Genomic DNA, 26508 nt, shown 5'->3' on the forward strand with positions numbered 1-26508 from the left:
TTAGATATATGGTTATTGTATTCTTAAATTGTTGAGTCAATGAAAGGATAGACTATGGTAAATGATTTGAATGTGATTTGAATGCCGGAGGCAAAGTAAATGAGACAAAGTTATACTTAGTTTCCCCGACCTTGATAAAGACAAAGCGAAATGCGTTGGTAAAGGGGAGAATGTTCTGAAATGCTGAAAAGCTAAGTTATTTATTTAAAAACTTAAATTATTTAAATTATGAAATTATAATAAAATTCAAGCATATCTATAAGAAATATTTAAGCTTTTGCTATATTGAGAAGAATGAGGAATGGAACCCCAGCAAGTTATGCTTCTCGGGGGGTGATCTGAAATCTCATGAGCATTAATCAGCAGTAGCATGAGAATACTGATAACGCTATTGAAATTGCTCACAACGTTACTGAAATTTGATACTGTGTTATATGTATAATGGACATCTCAGAAACAATCTAATTCTGAACGTAACACCATTACTAAGCTCTTTTGTCATAACTCCAGCAGTGGAGTGTTTACTCCTGGTCTATAGTTCACATATTGTAAATCATGTACTGTACCATCATTACGGAAGTTAATGTTCATATGTCCATCAAAGCTGCTCTTATAAACCGCTCTGAATTCATAGTCATTAGTTAGCGGTATAAAAGCTTTAAATAAACAATAAATAAATGATAGTGCTTTATAAATCATGCACGTGTTTGTCACCCTGCCCACACTCTGCCCATTCTGCACCCATGCAACCACCCGTAGGCAAGGTAGGTGCCATTAAATTGTGGCACATACTTTGCTGCTAGTCAGTGTTCCACAAGAGGTAATTTGCATGTGTGTGTGGCCGCTTGCATTCACAAATGAGCAGCGGGGATACACTTCTATGTCTTTCTACTGCTTAGAGCTGGGCAGCTCCTTTTAGAGCTATCCCCATAGTGGCAGCTGCTAAATTGTGCAGGTCCCTTTAAACATTAACCCATATATTTGCCTTTGCCATTTAATGGGATTGATAGGCAGGAGTATAACATTGCATTTTCATTTTCATGCATAAAATCATAGAATAATGGTGACAATTGTAAAACCATCAGAGATCTTTACAGCATGAATTTCTCTGCAGAGAATACAGACGGGAACATGCTATGCGTGGTATGAAATCACACCTATGAGCACATCTTAAAAAAAAAAAAAATCCGAATAAAGCTGTCTTGCAGTGAAGTAGAATAATTTGATAGCGATACTCCATGCTTGGAAACTGCATGGTGCAGTTTTACACCGGCTTTAAGTACACGTATCATTTCTGAGCTGTCATGCAGAAATTGTTTCTCTGCTTGCAAATGGATTTGTCCTTTCATCATTCAGGGATGTGCGCCTGTCACTCTCCACTGCCATTGATACGAGGAACTGTGATTGTACTTGGAGCAGGGGACACTGCCTTTGACTGTGCAACATCTGCTTTACGCTGCGGAGCCCGCCGTGTATTTGTGGCGTTCAGGAAAGGATTCACTAATATACGAGCTGTCCCAGAAGAGGTAAACCAAACAGCTGCTTGACAGACTAACAGGCAGATTTTGGCTAAATGAACATTTACAGTGAGACGTAATACATCTTGGCATTATGAATTTAATTAATGTATCTGTATGGTTTGAGACCTGAAGTTTCTACTAAATATCTGCTGAAATTTCAATTCTCACTTTTAAAGGCATGAATTCTGTTTTCAGTTAGGCAAAAATTTGTCTTTTAGCCATTCAAAAGCCTTCTATGGGCTCCTTTTACAAAGGCGCGCTAGCGTTTTTAACGCACGCACCAGATTAGCGTGCGCTATAGCGTGTGCTAGCCGAAAATCTACCGCCTGCTGAAAAGGAGGTGGTAGCGGCTAGCGCGCGTGACCATTTAGCACGCGCTATTCCGCGCGTTAAGGCCCTAGCGCGGCTTTGTAAAAGGAGCCCTATATGTTTGTAGCTTGCCGTAATCAAAGCTATGAAGTTAATTTGTGGGTTCGCAGGGCCAGTTCAAAGATATTCGGCACCTTTTGGCTTTTTCTCCCTCTCTCGAGTCCCTAAACTCCTCCCAAGATTTTGATAAATGCAACAGTCGCAATCATCCCAACATCAAAGGTTCAGAACAATCCTGCAGAAAACAAACACCATACTTCGTTTTGTAAATATTTACATAATGAGGGCAATTTCCCAAAGCTATTTATCCAGGTAAATGGGCTCCCTGAAAACTGCACACCGTAAAAATTCCTTCACTTGTTAGGGTTCAAACATCACACTTCCAACAAGGCAACAATTGCTCAATATGTAGAAAATTAGTTCCTTCAACGATTATATTCCCGACTGGACCCGTTTCGCCCAAACAGAACTGCTCCAGCCCCGCTAATGAGAGGAGGCCAGCAATCAGTGCTCCCTGGAACCCTTGAAAAAGTCCGTTTGGGCGAAATGGGTCCCGTCGGGAATATAATCGTTGGGGCAAGCTAACTATACTGCGAATAAAGGATGAGTAAATTATGATGGACTTATTGCCATTTATTGAAGGAACTACGTTAATTTTCTACATATTGAGCAATTGTTGCCTTTTTGGAAGTGTGATGTTTGAACCCTAACAAGTGAAGGAATTTTTTACGGTGTGGAGTTTTCCAATTTACTTCACTTTCTATCTTCAACATTTTTTGCTCTCTGAAAACTGCCCACATAGGGATAAGCACAAGATGGCTCCTTGCAATTGTGTGGTTCTCAAGGTCTATAGTTTTGCTTTCAATGCAGCAGCTTCTGACCTCCCCTCAGTAGCTGCCACTCTAGATGACCATCTAGCTTGGCATGCCCCAAGGTCATTTGCTGCAATGGCATTTGAGAAGTACTGTTAGTGAGGCAAACTATTAATTCTTCAGTTTTCAGGATATTGAATAATGTTTTACCGACAGAGTGGATCTCAATAATTGATCCCCGATGCAAACAATTATGCCGAAACACGGCCTGTGTTGGGTCTTTCATTACAGAACTGCTTTGGTATTCCCACCTTGGAGGCCCTTGGTAGGTGGTTGATTTTTTTTTCTGCTTCATTTAGGACAGCTGTTTATGCAGTTAACCACATAGGGCTCCTTTTACGAAGCCGCGTTAGCGGTTTAACGCGCATAATAGCGTGCACCAATTTGCCGGCCGCGCTAGCCGCTACTGCCTCCTCTTGAGCAGGTGGTAGTTTTTTTGGCTAGTGCGGGGGTTAGCGCGCGCTAAAAATGTGCCTGCGATAAAGCCGCTAACGTGGCTTCGTAAAAAGAGCCCATATTAGCTGATGTAATAAGATGAGGTACCTAGAGCCAACAGTTTACTCTGGATTTCCCTGTGCTGTAGTTACTCTCCATGTCGTAAGATTTTTTTTGCAGTGCTGAAATTTCAACAGTAAACCACCATGTTGAAGGATAATGTAGCAGGAAAGCAAAATATTTGTTTTTTTTAAGGCACCGATATTTTCTACTTGTTTTTCTCCATTTGTGGCACTGAATCTTTACTCTGGATCATGGCTGGAAACTAGATGATATTTCCCAGTTCTATAAAATTTCAAAAAATAATAATAATATATAACTGATACAACTTTCACTCAAAGACTGATCCCTTATAAAAATAGGCCCTGTTCAAGGTAACAATATGGGTATCTCATTCAAAAGCTCTTTTCTTAGCATGAAGTAGCCCAAAAGTGTTTATGTGCTCTAAAGATTAGTGTCAATAAATATCACAGGGCTGATATTCACCTGGCAGCGCTAAGTGTTTTGCTGAGTGCCACTGGTGTTATGCCTGGAAATTCAATACTGGGTCATGTTTGGGCTTCAGCATTAAATTTCTGGGTTTATGGAGCTGGCTTAAGCGTAGACGGTTGCTCATAATATTTAACACTTAACCGGCTAAGGGCATGGCCTAAAGACAGGACTGACATTTATGTGGTCCAATTTATATTGTTAGTTTGGCTGGTTAAGTGCTGAATATTGACATATAACCAGCCAAGTGCTGACTCTACTCCTTGAACGTCCTGAAAATACGCTTTGAGAGAGGCTCTAAGGGGATGATTCTATAAAGGGCACTTAAAGTTAGACGCCTCTTAGGTTCCTCACTTAATTGGCAAAATACCCTTAACAGCCTCAATAATTGGTTTAAAAAAAATGTAATTGGGCGATAGGCTATTTGATTCTATAAAATATAGGCACCTATCGCAATGCGCTTAGTGGCACCTAACGCCTAACTGGGTGTTTCTATAGGCGGATTTTGAGTTAGGTGCCACTAAGCGTGATTCTACAAAAACATAGGTACCTGGAATGTATGCCTTTAAAATCCTCATCTACATTTCTGATGCTTAAGTTTTATATAGGTGAGGCTAGCCACAATTCTGTAAAGGGTGCCTAAGCGTGACGGACACTCAGGCGCTGGTCAATTTAGGTGCCGTTTATGAAATCAGCCCCTAGGGGTCTGATTCTCAAAACCACTCTGTAAGTTAGGCTGTGGTAGATGCCCTACTGCCACCTAACTTAAAAAGTTAAATTGGAGATAAATGGCACAATAATTGACTGCATCATTTAAAACCAATTAAAAACTAATTTAAGAAATGGTACCTGTAGGAGCCTACAAAGACTGCCAACCAAGTCACGTCCCTAGAGGAGCCTACTGGCATCTACATCAAAAGTAGTCATGATGTGTGCTGGAAGTGGATGTACAGTGTTAACATAAGAACATAAGAACATAAGCAATACCTCTGCTGGGTCAGACCCAAAGTCCATCATGCCCAGCAGTCTGCTCACGCGGTGGCCCAACAGGTCCAGGACCTGTGCAGTAATCCTCTATTTATACCCTTCGATCCCCGCAATTCGCAATTCCCCCGTAATTTGCAGTTCACGGTCCCAGTCATTTGTGGTATTCTCCGACCGGGACTTCCTGTGCTTAAGTCGGGCTTCGCCAATCAGGAGCTATGTGTCAAAGCAGCTCCTGATTGGTGAAGCCTGACTTTAGTGCAGGAAGAGGCGGTCGGAGCATACCGCGAGTGATTTCCTTCACTTGCTGGCGCTCCAGCTGCGCTATCCTGCCTCTCCAGCTGCCCTCTCCAGCCTTCCCGGACGAAAAACTGTATTCACGGTTTTTCAATATTCGCGGGGGTTCCTGGAACGGAACCCTCGCGAATATCAGGGGAGTACTGTAGAAGCCGGTAGGCGCCTTTGTAGACATAATTCTCATCACAGATAGGCACTGTAAATGTTGGCCTGTAAAAACCATGGCCTACATTTCCAGCAACTACTTCTGACGTAATTGCAATTCTGCAAATGGTACCGTGTGTTGAATGTACATTGTACAGCTCTGTGTGCACCTTGCAAAAGTGGTGTAGTAGAGGGGGAGCGGTCCGTCTCGAGCACAGTCTTTGTAGGGGCGCTGGTACCTGTCCTCCTTTCTGCCTCCTGCTGAGTGAGTGCGCCCCTTCCATTCTCTCCCCTCACACCTCTTTTATTTTTCCTGCATGAGCAGCATTACAAACTTGCTGCTCACGTCAGTGCCACCTGTCTCTGATGCCACTTCCGGGCCCCGCACCTAGGAAGTTATGTCAGACAGATAGCCGACACAAAGTAGGCAGCAAGTTTGTGATGTTGCTCCTGCCTGGAAAATTATAAAAGCACATGGGAAGGGAAGGGGGCGCGTGCGTGGCAAGGGAGGTTGAGAAGGAGTGGGGGAGAGGCACCAGTGCCCTGGGCGCCACTCACCCTCGCTATGCCACTGCCTGGTTGCACTATAGAAATAATAAAGTGTTGTTGTTGTTGAAACGTGAATTGCACCATTTTTGTAGGTGTCTGTCGATAACAGTACCGTTTACAGAATCCAGCCCTAACTGTTCATTTTCAGTAGCACTAACTAGTTACATGCCACTGAGAATGACTGGTCAGACCCAAACAAGTGATTTAACTAGCCAGGGGCCATTTCTGACTAGCAAAATCACTTTGAATATTGACCCTGAGTGCTAATTGTCACCACCCAAGTCCTTGAAGCAGTTTTGGCAATGAAACCCATGGTATGGGACATTCTTAGCAACAGAAATGACTACACTTCCCCCTCCGTATTCACGGGGGTTAGGGGCAGAGCCGTCCCACAAATATTTAAAAAATGCAAATAATATTTGGGCCGGTTCTGCCCCTAACCCCCGCTTCCCTGAAAGCGCCCCCCCCCCCCTTAAGCCTTACCTGGTGGTCTAGCGGGTTTCAGGGCAGGAGCGATCTTCCCACGCTCCTGCCCCATGCAGATTGCTCACAGGAAATGGCTGCCTTCAGCTCCCATAGTCTCTTGAGCCATTTCCTCTGAGTGATCTGCACGGGGGCAGGAGCGTGGGAAGATCGCTCCTGCCCCAAAAACCCATTAGACCACCAGGTAAGGCTTAAGGGGGGGGGGAGCTTACAGGGCTTAAAATAGCCTGAAAAAATGAAAATGCATTTTTGGATTTAAAACCACAAATAAGCGATTCCGTAGATACGGAATTTGCGAATACAGAGGGGGAAGTGTTGTTTTGCTGAAAATAAATTGGCTTTATCGCAGTGAATTCATGTTTCATGACTTAAGCTGGTTCTGATTTATGAACAGATCCAGTGTCTCCTTTTATATATCCGAGTTACAGAAAAGTTATTTTACTGTATTTATTTAAAAATTTCTTTTGTACCACATATCTACACGGTTTACAACATACTTATATAGAATAGATATAACATTAAAACATACTTCTCTTCAAGACATAGAACAAAGTATTCAAAAACCTGAACAATGTCTAATGTTTCTGTTTTAATTCATAAAAATGTCTGAGAAAACAGATGTGCTTTTAAAAGTTTTCTAAATAAGCTCAAGAGCTCAGGCTTCCCTTTATCAAGCTGTGTTAGGGGGTTTTTTTATTGCTGGTCGCTGCGGTAAGAGCTCCATTGCTTATAGGAATTCTGTGAGTGGCAGAACTTTTACCGCAGCGGGCCGGTGATTTTTTAAAAAACCCTAACGCGGTTTGACAATAGGGGGTCTCAATTCCTTTGGAAGGGAGTTCCATATCTGAGGTCCCAGGATCATAATGATTGAGTCCCTATACGTCTCCAATCTAATTTGCATAAAATTTGGAACATCAAGTAGTGCCTGCTTACTTGAATGTAGGGGACGTCCTGGCAGATGAACCTTTAGGGTTGCAGCTAGACAAAGTGGTTGATGCTCATAAAGAATTTTAAAATTAGCGTTAACGTTTTAAAATGAATACGCCATTGAATCATCAACCAATGAAAGAGCATTATGTGAGATTAAACCAGCAACAGCATTTTGAGCTATTTGTAAATCTCTTAAAAATTTTGGGAGGGCAACCCAACAATGAGTTACACTAATCAAATAATGGGTTATATATATGTTTGTACAACTGACTCATCAATCGTTTCAAAGTTAGTTTATAGATTTACAGACATTTGTTTATTCAACACTTTTTTTACACTAATCTTGGGAGCACATAAGCACTTTTGGATTAATTAATGCTAAGAAAGGACCCTATGAATGAGATCCCATGTTGCCATCCTGAGTAGGACCTATTTTTTTTAAATAAGGGGTCAGTCTTTGATTGAAAGTTGTTTCTCAAGGTTTCTGTCATTTACACATTATTATTATTATTTGAAGTTTTATAGGACTGGCTAATAACACTGTCATTGTCGGTTTATTGTTGTATTTTTGTCCAGTGTAAGGGAAAATTTTTGTTGAAGTATAGATGCAGCACATAAACTCTGTTCAGCCTAGAAACCCAGTCTCTTGCTAATCCTGACCATGGGCTAGCTGTTATAGGGCATCTGTACCCTGGGCACACGGAATCAGGGAGGCCCTTGACCAAAAAGGAAATGCCAACTGATAGACTTGACCCCATTATGCATATATTAACTTTATAAAGCAGGTGGTGCATGTGCAGCTATGTGCCTTCTCTTTTATAATAACACCCTAGCCAAAATAATTCTGAGAAAGTCATCACTCATGTTTTGCCTAATTTTTGTTAACATATTTGCAGAATCATCATTGTATATTCCTGCGTCTTTCCACCCTTTCAGTTCAATGATAGGTAAAATTGTCTCAGCTTTTCATACTCTTCCTTGGTAGCTGTTACACTGAGCAGGTTGATCTTCTGGCATAATCAAGCAATATTTATATTTTCCATTCATATATATGTATAAACTGTCTCTGCTGAGCTCTATGATGTTCTATAAAAACCAGATGGAGTCATGTAATAAAGGGCCTTATTATGTAAGGACTTTCACCAGGTGCTATAGACTCTCATACATGAGAGCTCCAAGAGTTCAGTGGGAAATCAAGAATATATTTTTTAATTACCTATTGAGACCTCTCACTTTACATGATTTAATCAAATGCTTGGCATAGTCGACTCAGCCTGCAGCTATAGGGAGATTGGGAGGCATAGTAGGAACATGACATAATCTAGCTGAGTAAACATACATGAGGGTTGGGGAAAAAGAAGTGTGTGTGTGAGGGAGGAGGTATGGAGGGGTAGATTAGCACCAATCAGAGTCTGTTGGGTGGTGGATGTTTTTGCTGTTTTCTGAGGAAAATAGTTTTTGTTTTATAGTCAGAATGGGCAGGATGGATTTTTTTGACCCTCCCTCCTTCCTGGTTGCTGTTGTGGGTTCTTTGGGTAGTGGGGTAGGTAGTGGTTGGAACTTGCCACAACAGCATTGTGGGGGAAATTCACATTTTCCATAATGTTTATGGAAATATATGGAAGGAGTCCTGATTCAAAAGTGGGGTTGCAGATTTGTGTGTATTACTGTCATATGTCCTAGGGGATTTGGCAGGTTTGATGGTATTGTGAACCTTGCCTGAGGATTGTGTTGTGTGCTTGGAACTAAATTGAAAGTTGATTTGTAACCATCTAACCTTACACATGTTATATGAATTAAATAGTTAATTGTTGGAAATGATTAATGTAAAGGTGGAATCATATAATAAAGCTGAGGACAGATAGTTTTCCACATGCCTGGTTGTTCTAAGAGTTGTTTATTTATCTTTTATTATTGGAGTGGTTGATGAGTGTGAATGCCGACATTATGGCTTTTGAAGTCTCAATGTCATCATAGGGAAGTTAATATTTTAAGATGGCTTCCTTTTCCTCTTAAAGGCTATAAGACAAGTCATAAATTGAAAAGAACCTTCCTTCCCTTTTTCAACTACCTTTCCAAATCTTCTACATTATGAAAGTATTTAAACACGTTTACCCTGTATAAAGTGGGTTTTAAGTATGAAACATGACTAGTATAAAACTGCATGGTAATACCTGCTCATACTAGAACAGTACTAAGAGTGGAAGAGTAGCTTAATGGCTATTGCAGTGGGCTGAGCATCAGGGGAACTTGGTTTGATTTCCACTGCATCTCCTTGTGATCCTGGGCAAGTTGCCTAACCTTCTATTTCCCCAGGTACAAAAGGTAGATTGTGAGATCACTAGGGACAGAGAAAGTACCTGCATGTGATAAATGTAAGCCACGTTGGTTGTGCAAACAAAAGGTTGACCCTTAATGCTCCACATAAATAAAAATCTGATTAAAAACAAACCCACTGCGGAGAAGATGATGTTCAAGATGCAGGCTTTATTAAAAGTTCAATCCAATAATCCACAAAAAGAGAAACCTAGGACCCAAAACAGTCCGTGTTTCGACAGAACTGTCTTTCTCAGGGGTCCCTGAAGGTCCTGATACAGAAACTCGTGGATGAGAGGCTAAAAACAACTCTGGGCAAAACTGCACAGTTGAGAAGTCCTCAATGACGGGACTTCTCAACTGTGCAGCGTTTTGCCCAGAGCCGTTTTTAGCCTCTGATCCACGAGTTTCTGTATCAGAACTTTCAGGGACCCCTAAGGAAGACAGTTTTGTCGAAACACAGACCGTGTTGGGTCCAAGTTTCAAGTTTATTAAAAATTTGTTGTACACGCAATGTCAAGAACTTCAATGCGTATAACAATTTAAAAATAGGAGACAAAAATAAAACAATTTTATACAAATAAACATACAATGTATACGTACAAATAATTACCGATACAAAAGGAGAGGGGGATGAACTACAATCTTTAAAGAAAATAAAGAAACATTTAGGGAAAATACATCTGGAGGGTAACAAAGAATAATCATGAAAGCATGAATAAGCCTAGAAGAGTCCCCAACGTTTTGGGTCCTAGGTTTCTCTCTTTTTGGATTATTGGATTGAACTTTTAATAAAGCCTGCATCTTGAACATCATCTTCTCCACAGTGGTTTTGTTTTTAACCACATTGGTTGTACCACAGAAAGTAGTATATGTAGTTCTTTTTTGGGGTTTTATTGTTTTTACTATGTAAACAGCTGAATGAGTTTGGTCTTAAAGGCAGTATATCAAGTATAATAAACTGTAACTAACTTTATCAAATCCATGACCATTTATACTTTACATGCTGACACATGTATGCATGGTTTTAAACGTATTCTGGGCCTAGGTATTCCTGCAGTTCGGCCAGAGCTGGAACAAAATTATTTTGCTTTCATAAAATAGGCAAGATTGACCACTGTGGAAATAGGATACTGGACTAGATGGACCATTGGTCTGACCCAGTATGGTTATTCTTCTCTTTAAAATGTTACAAAGTTCCGTATGTCAAGTTAAACCTTTACATTTGTTACATGGAAATCATCCCTTTCATGCTTGCTTGCTGCTATTATGCTAAGAATTTCCCTTCCGCCTGAAAAGTACTAGGCCCAAAGTACTAAAATTCACTAACAAATGCAGTGTTTATTTCACATACTAATGTCCAGTGTTACTAACAGGCAAAAGGGATAGATGAACAGTTTGTAAAAAAAAAAACTTAACTACACTTCCTTGAAATTTAGTTAAACTATTTGTATTAATGTGTCTGTGAAGCATTTTGTAGGCTTATTTTGGCATTGCACTAATAGGTAATGAACTATTTAGCATAATTTTGCATAGCATTATGTCATTAGTGTATATTTTGCTTTTAAATGATAAGGAGCTAATTTACATGCATTAACAGCATGGTTAATGGACACTAATGCTAGTGATCACATTAGCATACTTTACTAATGCATCCTTGGTAAGTTTCATCTGGGTCACGTCAGGTTATTCTGAAAAGCTTGCAGTATTTTCCTTTGCTACTTCTTCCATTTTATTAGGTCAAATGCAACAGCAATCTAAATTAAAACAGGACACAGTTCTAATATGATGGTCTTAGAACAGGAATCTCAAAGTCCCTCCTTGAGAGCCTCAATCCAGTTGGGTTTTCAGGATTTCCCCAATGAATATGCATTGAAAGCAGTGCATGCACATAGATCTCATGCATATTCATTGGGGAAATCCTGAAAACCCGACTGGATTGCGGCCCTCGAGGAGAGACTTAGAGACCTTTATCTTAGAATTTGAAGTTCAAGAGAATGGATGTGGCAGTGGATTGATACCAAGATAAGGAGTTGATTTTTAAAGGCAGAAGAAAGCAAAATGCAAAAAAAACCCTCATAATTTGAATAGGGCCAAAATACTGCTACTAATTTCTATAGTGGTAGTACTGTCACAAACCCGAGCCCAATGCCGGCCTTGTGCCAGGGAAGAATCATAAAAAGCTACCCCTGAAACTGGTCTGGACTAATCACTTTGTCCCTGTTAGGCAGGAACAGGACCAGGAAGCCCTGGCTGTGTTCAGACCTGCTTTAGAACATAGCCTGGTGAAAACTGGCAGGGCCCCTTTAAATCCTCCATTTTGTAAGAGGCTAGCTAAACAGGGCAGGAAGCAGCCTCAGCTGGAGGAAGCCCGGCCCCTAAGTAGGACTGGGCGGGGCACAGCAGCCGTAGAACACTTGGAGAGCTGGCTGTCCAGGAGGAGGAAGGAAGGAAAGGAAGTTCCCAAGTGGAAGGAAGCTCCACCTTCTCCCGAGCCCACAGACATGGAAATGTTTGACCCAGAAGCAGACCAGCAAGCATAAGAGACCCAGGTACCAGAGGACATGGATTGCAGTTCCCTTCCAGAGCTGGAATGTGCGGAAGCCATGGAAGTAAGCTGAACTGGCTGGGTGTGTGTTTTTCAGAGATGGGTTTTGTTATGGACTTTTTTGTGTGCTGGGTGGCTTGCTGCAGGAACTTGGCTTAAGGACAATTAAATAGAGGTATACTCAAAATATTGTAATGGACTGAGTCCTCTCAAAAAATACAATCAACAAGCAAGACAAGAGGACTTATGAGAATGAAAATTCTTGCAAATACAAATTACACTAATATGCTCTCAGAAACCTGTGTTTTTCAAGCACTTGAGTGTTTGAGATAAACTTATTCAGGTATGAGGTATCATTCATCGAGCAATATTATTTGTGAATTTGTGCAAAATATGGTTCAACAAGTTGTAAAGTGCTACATGCAATAATTTATGAATAAATAAGTGTTAAAACTTTCGCACTTATCTTTTTATGAAGTAACTTGTGACCAAAGTATTAGCTATATGGCTAAACGCCCTACAGGACCCGTTTCACCACAACATGGGCTTCATCAGGGGTCTTGAAGTTATTAACTATAAAAACAACAACAACAACAATAAGTTAGATTAAGAAACGTGAATATGAAAAAAACTATGCAAGTGATCAAGAATTTTTAACAGGACTTACTTACTGTGTAACTCAGCTTCAGTTAACACATAAAAATGGCGCTGGCGATCTGAGAACGCCGCGCTTGCGCATTTATTCTCATAGTATATGATGTCATGCTAACCTATGCGCATGTGCTAGACTAACCTTGCTTTAATGAAAAAATGTTTAAAGAAATGGTAAACATTTAAAAGAATATAAAGTTTTTGATAAAGTTATTAGTAAAATTAGAAAAAGGAACACCAATCTATGTTAAAGTTTAAACCATTCGGTTTCAGCGTGTTTAATCTAAAAATCCATCTAGATTCCTTTTGGTGTAGTCTGCGTTTTCTATCACCTCCTCTTACTGTATGCATTTCCTTATCAATAGCAAAACATTTCAAATCCCAGAAAGAATGATTCATTTCGATGCAATGTTCAGTCAGGGGAGCATTACGTTTAGAACATTTTATGTTGGACTTATGTTCTATCTTACTACTATATATTCTCAATAATTGTTTGAAGGTATCTCAATACAAAAATATTCACAGAGTCCAGTGAAGAATTCACCCAATCAAGATGAATTATTAGTGAGGTCCGGAAGGGGTATCAGACGGCCCAACAAACAGTGATGTTTGAAGGGAATAACTCTTCATTTGCCCCATGGTACCTCCTCCTCCGTATTAATTTTACTTTTTTTACTTTTATCAATAATTACTGTCACTTTTAGTCATTTCTGGTGCTTAAGTCTTCTTATTTCATACAATTATTCATGAATCTTAATTCTGAATACTTAGCTTTCAGCCTTGAAAAACATTCCCCTGAACGCCAACGCGTTTCGAATTCTTTGTCCTTTGATAAGTTTTGTGGCGGTATGTAATGCATGTTTACAACAATAGCTTTCCCCATGTCGCCTTGACAAAGAATTCGAAACGCGTTGGCGTTCAGGGGAATGTTTTTCAAGGCTGAAAGCTAAGTATTCAGAATTAAGATTCATGAATAATTGTATGAAATAAGAAGACTTAAGCACCAGAAATGACTAAAAGTGACAGTAATTATTGATAAAAGTAAAAAAAGTAGAATTAATACGGAGGAGGAGGTACCGTGGGGCAAATGAAGAGTTATTCCCTTCAAACATCACTGTTTGTTGGGCCGTCTGATACCCCTTCCGGACCTCACTAATAATTCATCTTGATTGGGTGAATTCTTCACTGGACTCTGTGAATATTTTTGTATTGAGGGACTTATGTTCTCCCATTCTTATTTTGAACGGTCTTGTAGACATCCCTACGTACAGTTTGTTGCATGGACAAATGATAACATAGATAATGTTATCAGTAGTGCATGTTAAAAAATATTTTATCTTATATATTTTACCATCCGTGGGATTTTTGAACTCGTTCTGTGATATGGTAATTTTGCAGATATTACAATGTCCACATTTAAAGAAACCCAATAATATAGGCTTAATCGGTCTTTCTATTTCACATACTGTAGGAGATAGGATTTCTTTTAAATTTTTATTCCTAGAGAAGGCTATCCATAACTGTGTATCTTCAAATAATGGATTGGTCTCCATGATTTTCCAGTTATTTTTCAAGATATGAGCTATTGCATTACCATCAGTGGAATATCGTAATGCACATGTTACAATGTTATCATCAAACTTATCATTACTTGGCTTTTTTTGAAACAACCATTCCCTGTGGTAATATTTGGTGCGTTTTAAAGCTCTATTTAGTATTTTCTTCGGGTAGCCATGTGCTTCTAATTTTTCTGTCAGTTCTTTGGATCTTACTTTAAAAGTTTTGGGAGAAGAACAATTTCTCTTTAACCTCAAGAACTGAGAAAAAGGGAGATTATTTCTTAAGCTAGAAGGGTGGCAGCTACGAAAGTCCAAAAACGTGTTTCTGTCCGTGGGTTTAGTGAAGGTGTCAAACTCAAAATGATCTTCTTTTTGGACTATCAACAAATCTAAAAATGTAATTTCAGTTTTGGACCAATTCATTGAAAATACTAAATTCTCGTCACAGTTATTGAGCCATTTCAGGAAATTTTGAAGATGTTTCTCACTGCTTTTCCATAATATCAGGACATCATCTATATATCTGTGCCATCCATACAATGCTTCACTGAATGGGGAATTTTTTATCCAACATGACTCAAAATTCGCCATGTATAAATTGGCGACAGAGGGGGCAAAAACTGCCCCCATAGCTACTCCCTTCTTTTGTTTGTAGTACTTGTTGTTGTAAATGAAAAAATTCTCTTTCATTGAGATTCTGGCAAGTTTAGATAAGAAAGTTGTGGGAATATTATGTGGTCTTTCTCTTCTTTCCAATACAGTATTAATGATGTTCAAAGCTTCCTCTTGTGGGATGGAAGTATACAAAGCAGAGACATCAAAAGAAGCTAATATGAAAGGAAAAAACTCGCTGTTAATGTCAGTTAACTTTTCAATAACATCTCTGGAATCTTGAAGATAAGAATCGATTTTGGGCACTTCTTGTTTCAATTAAGCCACATGGGCAAAGCATTGCTGAGAGAACTGTGAAAACCCTGAAGATTGGGAGTCAGTTTGCATGACTGCCGGATAGTATGTTTGGGGGTTATATTTTTCATTTGTGCTTTGCTGTTCCAAGGAGCTGTATTGGTAAAGCTCATATCCTTCCACTCCTGTATGCTTGAAGGGAAGAGAGAAGCACGGCTACATTGTTACTGCTCAGAGTTTTTTTATTATTTGATAATTAAAGTCTGCCAGAGACTCTATTATACTTTGGACTGTTCTCACTACTTGCCAGTAGAACTTACCTGGGACATTAGTAAAACTCTGGGAAAATTAACCAGACCAGGCTGGTAAACACAATATTACTTTGTTTGCACTATTATTGCCATGACCTTTTGAGTCTGTTACTTTTCATGCATTTTTGTTTGGACCTGTTCGGATGAACAATAAATTTGAGTTCTTTCTTTTAAAACCTACCTGTGTGAAGCCATTTTGTTTTGAAAACAGGATAGTTTATCCACAACAGGGTCTTCCTCCCTCTTGGGGAAGCACGCTGAGGGAATATTATAAGCGTGGACCGGTTACCGCTAGTCTTGAGGGCCGGCCACGCTACAGTACACATACACTGCCAGTGGCGAAGCGAGGGTGAGAGGCAACCAGGGTGGCAGCACTCCTCCCCTCTTCTCTGACCCCCCTCCCCCCCATGGCTCCTTCCCCGCCCCTTTCCCGCCCCCTGCCATGCTCGCATCCATCCCCGTTCCTCTTTTAACTTCCCCGGCACAAGCAGCATCACCAACTTGCTCTCCGCGTCGGCTCTCCCTCTGATGTCACTTCCTAGGAGTAGGACTCAGAAGTGAAACATATAAACATAGAGTATGACGGCAGAAAAGGGCCGACAGCCCAAAAAGTTTGCCCACTCAAGAACCCTCCCTCCTTGAGAATCCATTTTTTAAGCATTCCGCTGGAGCGACCCCACCAGACGTTCCTTGAAGTCGAGCGTAGTACTGGCCTCAAATACCTGACATGGAAGACCATTCCATCGATTAATTACCCTTTCGGTGAAGAAGTATTTCCTGCTGTTCCCATGAAATCTTCCTCCCCCCCCCCCCTGAGTTTTAGCGAGTGCCTTCTTGTCGCCATGGGACCCATAGGATAAAAGATTTCTTCCTCCATCTCAATGCGGCCCGTGACGTATTTGAATGTTTCTATCATGTCCCCCCCTTTCTCTGCGCTCTTCGAGAGAATATAAGCGCAGCCTGTTCAGACGTTCTTCATATGGGAAATCCTTGAGTCCTGAAACAATCCTAGTGGCCATTCGCTGAATCGACTCCATTCTCTACACATGTCAGAGGAAGAGTTAACACTGGCGCGAGCAGCAGGATGGAGTTTCTGCTAACACCAGCGAAGAGCTAGCGGTATGGTGGAGGAGGGGGGGAGGAAGTTAATTTGTGCTGCGGTGGGGGGAAGAGTGGGAAGGAGCAGTGGGCAGAGAGGAGGAGGGATGCCGGCGCCCCCACCAAGACAGCACCTGGGGCAGACCGCCCCATCCCCCCTTACTACACCACTGTACACAGAGCTGTGCACTAAACCAGTGGTTCCCAACCTTGTCCTGGAGGACCACCAGCCAGTCAGGTTTTCAGGATAGCCCTAATGAATATGAATGGAGCAGATTTGCATGCATGTCACCTCCATTATATGCAAATCTCTCTCATGCATATTTATTAAAGTTATCCCAAAAACCTGACTGGCTGGTGGTCCTCCAGGACAGGGTTGGGATCCACTGCACTAAACACATTTGAGACAGTCCCTGCTTGACAGCGTTTACAATCTAATCAAGACAGACAAATAAGGGATTAGAGTATTATTTATGGTGGGAATGATTAAAACATGGATACTGAACAGGTTAATAGGAGATAGGACAGGGGTGGGCAACTCCATTCCTTGAGGGCTGGAATCCAATCGGGTTTTCAGGATTTCCCCAATGAATATGCATTGAAAGCAGTGCATGCAAATAGATCTCATGCGTATTCATTGGGGAAAATCTGAAAACCTGACTGGAATATGGCTCTCGAGGACCGGAGTTCCTACCCCTGGGTTACAGGTTTATCATACATCATTTCTGTATGTTTACGATGCAAGTTTTTATCCTAACTTGTTACATGCTAGGGGCTAATAATAATATACAGTTTACTGGTTACAGTTTGATATGGTTGTCCTTATGATGCCAGGTTTCCAGTACAAGTTATAACTAATTTGACACACAGAAAGTTACAGTGTAAGTTACAAGTAGTAGATTTCTAAACATATTAATGTACTGTTTCTTATGGTGTGATGTTAGCAAATTTTAATTTTACACAAGGCAAGGTAGAAATGAATCTCACGTCTAAGCCAGGGTATGTTGGGGATGACCTCAGTTTCAGATGTATTTATAGTGCTCATTTCACCACTTGCATTATGCCAGAGGGAGCCATTTCCTGGAGTCTATATGATATAAAATGCATAGGCAGCAAATTAAGGATGCCTGGAAATTCTTTTCAATAGGGATGTGCATTCAAGTGGGTGCATTCAGTTCAAATAGGTACCTATATAATTAACATGCATATAGTCAATTGCAAATAGAAACATTCTTACCTGCAGACAATATACACCTGGAAGAACTAAGAGACCAAACACAAAAAATGCCCAGAAATTGGGAAGAAAAATCATTTTAAAGGGAACGGGACTGATATACTGCTTATTATGGTTACACATTCAAAGCAGTTTACATATACAGTGGTGCCTCGCATAACGGACGCCTCGTACAGCGAACGCTGCGCATAACGAACTTTTTGTCTTGCTCCCTATAACGAACTTCGTTTCACACAACGAAGTCGCCCGAGGGGCCCGGGGGGGGGGGCGGAACTACTCTCGCCGAAGCCGGGAACAGCAGCACCCTCCTGTCTGAATGCAGTGTTCCATCATCTCCCTCCACCTTACCTTAGATGCCGAGTTTTCCGGCTTTCTTTTTCGGCCAGCCACACACTTTCAAAGAGCAGCACATGCGCGCATGCTCTGTTGTTCAATCTTCTCCTCTGACGCAACCGGAAACCGGAAGTTGCAGGAGAAGAGAACATTGATCAACTTCAGCAGCTGCGCGTGCACAGCTTTTTGAAAGCGTGCGGCTGGGTGAAAAAGAAAGCTGGCAAACTCTGCATATAAGGTGAGGTGGAGGGAGGGAAATGTAGGGCTGCAGAACGAATTATTTTGTTTTACATGTATTCTTATGGGAAAACGCGTTTCACACAACGAACGTTTCACATAACAAACTTGCTCCTGGAACGGATTAAGTTCGTTGTGTGAGGCACCACTGTATACAGGTACTTATTTTAATTAAGCACAAACCAAACTCTTTATTTTGACTTTCCACACCTTTACTTTTCCATCGGGCCAATTGAAACAATTTCTGTTTCTTTCCATTGAGTAGTGGTATGTTATTATTTTTATTTTGTCAGATGCCATTGCACAGAAATGTGATATCCCATGACTAACCCCCGTCTTTTACTAAAGTGTGCTATGCTTTTTAGCGCATGATAAATATTAGCGCACGCTAATCACACACTAAACACTAACACGTGCATGTTATCCTATGGACGCGTTAGTGGTTAGCACATGTATTGATGTAGCACGCGCTACATGTGAACTAAAACGCTTAACGCACCTTAGTAAAAGAAGGCCTAAAATACAAATTGCTTTCTCTGCCACTCATTTGGGGTCTTTGATTAAGAGCTCAACCTCATCAATGCTTCAGTTTAAACCAAGGGGTAGCAAAGACCAATGAAAATACATTTTTTGTTCACACAATCCGACGTGACGCTCTGTAATCTGATAAAGAATGGAGATTTGTTTGTGAATTGTCCATGTAAATATTGTAATGTATTATTTAGAAGAATATCACTGTATTGATTTAATAATGATCTTATATCATAGAGGAATGCTAATCTTATGCCATCTACCATGATATAGTATAGTTTCATTCTTTTTTTTCTTTTTTTTCTCAGATGGAACTAGCAAAAGAAGAAAAGTGTGAATTTGTACCTTTCCTCTCTCCTCAGAAGGTTATAACAAAAGGTGGAAAAATTACTGCTGTAGAATTTGTTCACACAGAACAAGATGACACTGGAAACTGGATTGAAGATGAAGATCAAATAGTTCGGCTGAGGACAGATGTGGTCATCAGTGCCTTTGGCTCTGTATTAAGTGATCCTCAAGGTAAATCATCTGTAACATGTCACCGAACATCCTGTAAGAATTATTTTAAGCTGCAGTAAGCGCACATTACTGCTTTCCACAACTTAGTAAAAGGACCGCTTTGAACCCCGTTGATAGAATAGCGCTTTTCCAGGTGAAGACTCCTGAGGAAGGCGCCTTTTGACGTCAAGTTTTGAGTTTTGTGATAATTGGTGGCATTTCTTACCTGGAAAAGCCTCTCGTCCCTTTCACACATTCAGAACTCACCATGGGATGTCAAATCCCACTGTAAGCCCTTTTAAGCTCCTCAAATATTTTAAAATACTTTTACACCTTTAATGTTTGGCTGATCTTCATTGCTAATGTTGCTGCTAAAGTTGGGGCTCAGGACAGAGCATAAGATGAAAGGTCAGGAGCATCTTTCTCACTGTACAATCCCCTGGATTCTAGATATGGCGTTGAAATTTGGGCACAGATCCAAGACGCATGCACAGCTAAGATGGTTAATGAGCCATTAACTATGACAAGGACAAATCAAAATCCTCGCACACATATGCGGCATTACATCATACTTTATGCTATGAGTTTATCCTGTTGGGCAGACTGGATGATCCATACAGGTCTTTATCTACCATCATCAACCATGTTACTATGTAATTAATTTGCCTTATGTTTTAATATATTGAAAGCTTTTATACAGCTAATAATGAATGGGTGAGTCAATCCAGAATGGTTTACATAAGAACATAAGCAGTGCCTCTGCTGGGTCAGACCAGAGGTCCATCATGCCCAGCAGTCCGCTCATGCAGTGGCCCATCAGGTCCAGACCTGTATGTAACCCTCTATCTATACCCTTCTATCCCCTTTTCCTTCAGAAAGTTGTCTAATCCCTTCTTGAACTCCAATACCGTACCCTGTCCTATTACACCCTCTGGAAGCGCATTCCAGGTGTCCACCACCTGTTGGGTGAAGAAGAACTTCCTAGCATTGGTTCTGAATCTGTCCCCTTTTAATTTTTCCGAATAAGGTGTGAAAATATAGAGTTAGAGTGTTTTTTTGATGGTTTTCAATACTACACACACTTTTGGTTTTATTGTGGTGTGTTTACATATCTTTTACAGTTAGTCTGAAAGGGGATAGGTTTAGAACCAATGCCAGGAAGTTCTTCTTCACCCAAAGAGTGGTGGACACATGGAACGCACTCCCGGAGGTTGTGGTGGGGCAGAAGACACTACAGGGATTCAAATAAGGTTTGGATAAATTCCTGAAGGAAAAGGGGATTGAGGGATACGGATAGAAGTAAGGATAGGTTTTTTAGGGCAGGGAACACTTGACAGGTCATGGACCTGATGGGCCGCCGCGGGTGCGGACCGCTGGGCACGATGGACCTCTGGTCTGATCCCGGTGAAGGCAACTTCTTATGTTCTTATGTTCTTATGTTCTTTTTGACTGTGGAAGCAGTATTTACACACTATCTTAAGCATTTGTATTGTTACACTATTGTATATGAATACCATGTTTACACACATCCTAAAAATTTCTAGCAAATAATGTATGCTGTTCAAGATTACCATTAACCATTCCAACTTAGTATACTATATTTACATCGTCCCAAATAAGTTGACCATTTCAACTAAGGAGCTGTATTTACACGTGTCCTAATTAGTTCTAGCTACAGTATTATAATAATTTGCCCTATTTACTCTTATTCTAGTTACACTCATCCTAATATATATACAGTAATTTATAATTTATTGAAATAAATTAGTACTAATTTGGATTTGCATGAACATCTGTTACCATGCTGTTTTATAATACTGTCCTCTAGTGCACAGCTTTAACTATAATTAAAGGGAGCTTCAACTATCAACCAATAATTTCAACCGATAGTATAACTTTCCATCAGTTAACTTGCATCCCTTCACTTTCTAACTTATTTAGAACCTCAGCGCCACCACTCAGAGCTCAATTGGATTTCATTGCTCTGAGGACAAAGTGGTCACAGGCTGACGGCTGAATTTATAGGGGCAAAGCCTTGATAAAGCTCTAGCTGCGAAACATGTCGGCGTGATGTTTCCCCTAGCCAGAGACCACAAGTTGCAAGTTAAGTACATGCTTAAGTACATGCTTAAAAGTTAAATAAGTAAAATAAATTATACAAAAGCTAATACACTAAAAATTAAAAACGGATATTAAAAATTAAGGAACCGATGAGGAGCTGGCACATAAAGCTTAGAGCAATGAAATCCAATTGAGCTCTGAGTGGTGGCGCTGAGGTTCTAAATAAGTTAGAAAGTGAAGGGATGCAAGTTAACTGATGGAAAGTTATACTATCGGTTGAAATCATTGGTTTTATAATACTGGGCACCTTTATCCCATAGCGCACAGTTCAAAAGGGGGCATGGCCAGAGGATGGACAGGGTTGGGTTAGGAGCATTCCAAAAATTTGTACACAGTGTTATATATGAGTGCCATTTACACACTAAAATGGCAAGAGTTGGTTACCCAACTTTGTATATGCGGAGAAACACACAACACTATTCAGCAAACTCCAAGCGTAAAACACTCCTAAGTAATCCCCAGTATTTCTAGATTTATATCAAACTCTTTCAGCTTTTCTGACTTCCCCTCTTTTTCTTCCTTAAAGTATTATTAAACCAAGGAGAGGAATCCTTATGTAATCCAATCTAAACTTCTTTTACAATAGCCAACTTTTCAAACTAATTGTTGAACTCCCTTATTCTAGAACATTGCGGATTCATCGAAAGTTCCATGAAAAAGTTCTAAACTACTTAATAATTGAGAAATATCAGTAGTAAAAGCCTTTAAATCAACAGTTTCAGACTGCAGCATTTTTCTGACCAATTGGTTTACAGTAACTTGGCCTTAACCATCTTGATACTAGACAGAAACTCAAACATGACTAAATAATGATTGGACCAAGGTACCATTTTACTATCCAACTGGACAAAATTAAAATCATTTGAAATCCATCCAAAGTAAACACTACATCTAAAATGTGTCCAGCTAAATATGTATTTGAATTCACTAATTGGGTAAAATCCAAATCTGAACAATGCAACTACAAAGTCAAATTGTGCCCCACTGAATTCAGGATAATTAATCAGTAAAATTAAAATGTCTTAAAATTATAACATATTGGTATGAAATAACCAGTTTACTAATAATTGTGAACAGATCGAAAACATTAATAGGAGAATGGGGTGCTCTATAAATTAAAGTGAAAACTACATTTTTGATGACCCACTGAGGAAATGACAAACAATCCATAACACCTGGAGATAACTCAAATTTTACAATGAAATCCATCCTTCCACCTTTTTTATCTATTTGAGAGGAATCTAAAGCCTGATAACCAGATGGACATACAGTAATATCCTCAATGTAACCCTATCATTATCAGATAGCCAAATCTTTGCAATTAAAAAATATATCCCATTTTATATGATTAAGAAAATCAATCAGGATCTGTTCTTTATTATTAACAGACCTAGAATTAATCATAGCAACCTTTAAATTATGTATAGTAGGCATAGTCTGAACAGTAGGGTCTACTGATATATTATTTACCCTTTCCTGAAAAATAAAAAAATCTTTGTTTATAATGAATACCAGGTTCACCATACTTGCCCTGACCTACAATGACAGGAATCTTAGACATCTTACACAAATATAACTAAAAACAAGCTAAAATTCAATGGCTCTTCAAGGGGCTCACTAAGGGGCATTTGCCTTCTGCTCACGCCTTAGCTTGCACACCCTAATGGAATTAGCATGTGCTACTTGCTGTATTCCTATTTTATACCCGTGGATAGAGAATGACACGGTGACAAAATTCATCACCGTTCCCGTCCCCGCGGATAACCGCAGGAAATAATCCCATGTCATTTTCTAGTGTCTATTTCAACCTCGGTCCTTCTACACCAGCATTCTTCAAAGCAAAGCTTGCGGGTCAGTGGTTGTGGCCATTCATACTCTGATTCTTATGTGAGCCAAGGATAATGAAGCCATTGTGACATCACTGATGTGATTGGCTCTTAGGCACTGGTGGAATGAGGCATTATGACATCACAATATCTGCTCTGGATACCAGAGACTGTCATTCTGTAGTGTCTGTCTCAACCTCAGTCCTTCTACACCAGCATTCTTCAAAGCAAAGCTTGTGGGTCAGTGGTTGTGGCCATTCATACTCTGATTCTTTCCCCTCTCCTTAAAGAATGACAGGAAGATGGTTTCCCGCAGTTATCCGCAGGGACGGGAACAGTGATGAATTTTGTCACCGTGTCATTCTCTACCCGTGGATATGCAAAGTGTGAAAGAAATGCTTACTCCTTGTGACTCTGGGCAACACTATTAACCCTCCATTGCCCACTAGAGAGAGAAAGTACCTGCATATGATAAATGGAAATGCTTTCATTGTGCCACAGAATGGTGATATATCAAATCCCATTACCCCTAATCCCACTTAGATGGAAAATGCTTTGAGGGCAGAGAAATACCTCCTACACTTGAGTGGAGCTCACCTTGAACTACATCTGAAAATGCAAACTCACAGGATTCTTCAGAGAGATCATTTTACTAAAAAAGCCCCTTTTATGATTCACAATATCTAAATAATTCTTATTACAGTGTATTAAAAAGATTTCTTGCATTTTGTTCTACCTGCTTCCTCAGACTCATTATAACCCAATTGAATGTATTTCTTTTTTTTTTTTTTTACAGAACATTTAAGATAAAAATAAATGGAATTGTACAATAGTTGGTGGTGAGGTTTTGTGTACTGCCAGTAGCTGAGAGCAAAGTGTTCAGGGTTATCCTTTCTAACATTCTTAGCTTGTTAAAAAAAAAAAAAATCACAGCTAGAGCCTAAGAAATGCTGCTGCTATAAATCAAAGGAGATTTTCAATATCCCACAGATCACTAAAAAATATATTTTACAGAAAATAAACTGACCAGCCTAGGAAATGTACATCTGCAGTGGGAATCTTGGATGTTGGGTTTTAGACCTGTTCCAAGGCATGACTAAATGCCTGCTATAGAGGAAACTGTAAGTTTCTTATTCTGTATAGGACGCTGATATCGGCATCCACCTAAGAAGCGGCCGACGATCACCTGTCAATCATGCAGCAATATCCTATTCAGAATTGGATCCACACTCGCAGACAGATGCCTTAAATGTAGGTCAGGATTTTACAGGTCTACGTTTAAGGCATCTTTCTCATGCCTACGAAGATATGTACCAATGTTTAAGCCCACCCAAGGCCACATCTAGGCAAAACCAAACCCTGCCGTGGGCATGCTTAAGCATGGGTTTACCTCTCCATAGACATGCTACAGAGGCCTAAAATGTAGATGTCATGCCTTTGACACTTTTTTTTTTTTTAATGTGTATCCCGATTGGCTGACAGATGGCGGTAGGGTGCCTACCACCTCCTGCAATCAGGACGCATGTTTCAAGACTCTGGCCCTAAATCCCCATGTTATTGACCCCCAGACATTAAACCCACATTAAAGTCACCATCCATTTGTCAGCTTCTCCACCATTCAGCATAGCCCCCCCCCCCCATCACTCGGATCTATTGACACCATCCACTATCACCAAACCCCCCCCCTAACACCATCCAGCACAGAAAACCCCAGGATGCTCCCATATGTAGGTATGAGACCAACACATAGAAACCTCCTCATGATCCTTTCCTCTCCTGGGCCTCAATTTTCCTTGAGGTTCAATAGGTCCCTGACCCAATCCTAGTGGTATTTACCTTTATCCGGTTTACAGCACCTGCTAACCAACCTCCCCATTTATAAAACCATGCAAGAGGCTTTTAGCGCTGGCCAGCGCCCTGAGTGTTCTCACACTCACAGGAATTCTATGACTGTCAGAGCATCGCGCAATGCATTTAGCGCGCTGGCCGGCACTAAAAACGTCATGTGTTGTTTTGTAACAAGGGGGGCAAGAGCCTTTAAACAACACCCCCTCTATTCTAAGGACTCCTTTTACAAAGGCACGCTACTAGTTTTAGCGCGTGCTAGCCGCTACTGCCTCCTTTTAAGCAGACAGTAATTTTTTGGGCTAGCACACGCTAAAAAACGCTAGCGCACCTTAATAAAAGGAGCCCTAAATGTAGAGCTGCCATTACATTTACCTATATTTAAGAACCTAATTTAAGTGCTTTGTGATGAAAGTCAAAGCATGCTTTTAACATTTTTCTCCCACCCTATATTTCTGTTACCACCCACTTTCTACGCTCCTAAATTTAAAAGGCAGCATAACAGGCACTCGGACGAGCAGTATAGTCACAAATTAATTTTTTGAGAGGGTACAAGGTTAAAATAGACATACTAGTCTGAGCCATAATCTTATTGACAAACAGGACCTTGGAGCATACCAGATAATGGATTTCTATGTTGTCTTCAATAGCTGTTATGTGTCATGGAAGACAGTTGAAATATTTTATACTCAATTATTTCAACCACATAAAAATGCTAAGCAACATATGTGTTCAGTTATATTAAAAGATGTCTGTAAAACGTAAGGTGGCACAAGTCTGTTGTAATAAGAACATAAGAATTGCCATCTCCAGATCAGACCCTGGGTCCATCAAGTCCGGTGATCAGCACACGCGGAGGCCCCGCCAGGTGTACCCTGGCATAGTTTTTAGTCCCCATATAACTGTATGCTTCTCAAAGGAGATGTGTATCCACTCACATCACAGTATTCTGCAAATTGTCTTAAAACCCCCACATGGTGTTATGGCAAAATGTATTTGGTTTTTGCATCTATTGCATTTTACAAATATGCAAGGATAATGCATAGAAAACATAGAACATCTTATATAAAAAATCACATAGGGGCCCTTTCACAAAGCAGCACTAAAAAAAAGCAACCTTTGTACACTCTTACATAGGTCTTTCCCACATGCTAAGGTCATATTTATTGTAAATAAAATGGCTACTTTTTGAATTAATGACCACATGCTAATGTTGCTGGGGGATTCCCTGGTCTTTATGATGGTTGCCCTAGAGAGGAATTTGACTTTGGCTATTCTGTTGCTAATGAACTTATGCTGCCTGCTTTGACCTCTGCCTATCCTTGGACTCTTCTGCCTTTGCATGTCATCTTGGATTTGTTC

At 40.3% G+C, this 26508-nt stretch overlaps 1 protein-coding gene across 3 annotated transcripts in view; it reads left to right on the plus strand.

The window, feature by feature from the left end:
- Window positions 1-26508, plus strand: part of DPYD (dihydropyrimidine dehydrogenase) — a 1270977-nt gene that overhangs the window by 634610 nt on the left and 609859 nt on the right. For all 3 annotated transcript variants that reach the window (XM_033915764.1, XM_033915766.1, XM_033915765.1), the window contains 2 exons: window positions 1357-1526; window positions 19165-19375. In XM_033915764.1, the coding sequence (XP_033771655.1) occupies window positions 1357-1526; window positions 19165-19375 (381 nt within the window). The remainder of the gene's footprint in view (window positions 1-1356; window positions 1527-19164; window positions 19376-26508) is intronic.

This window comes from Geotrypetes seraphini, chromosome 12 (genome assembly GCF_902459505.1).
Source record: "Geotrypetes seraphini chromosome 12, aGeoSer1.1, whole genome shotgun sequence".
Taxonomy (NCBI): Eukaryota; Metazoa; Chordata; class Amphibia; order Gymnophiona; family Dermophiidae; genus Geotrypetes; species Geotrypetes seraphini.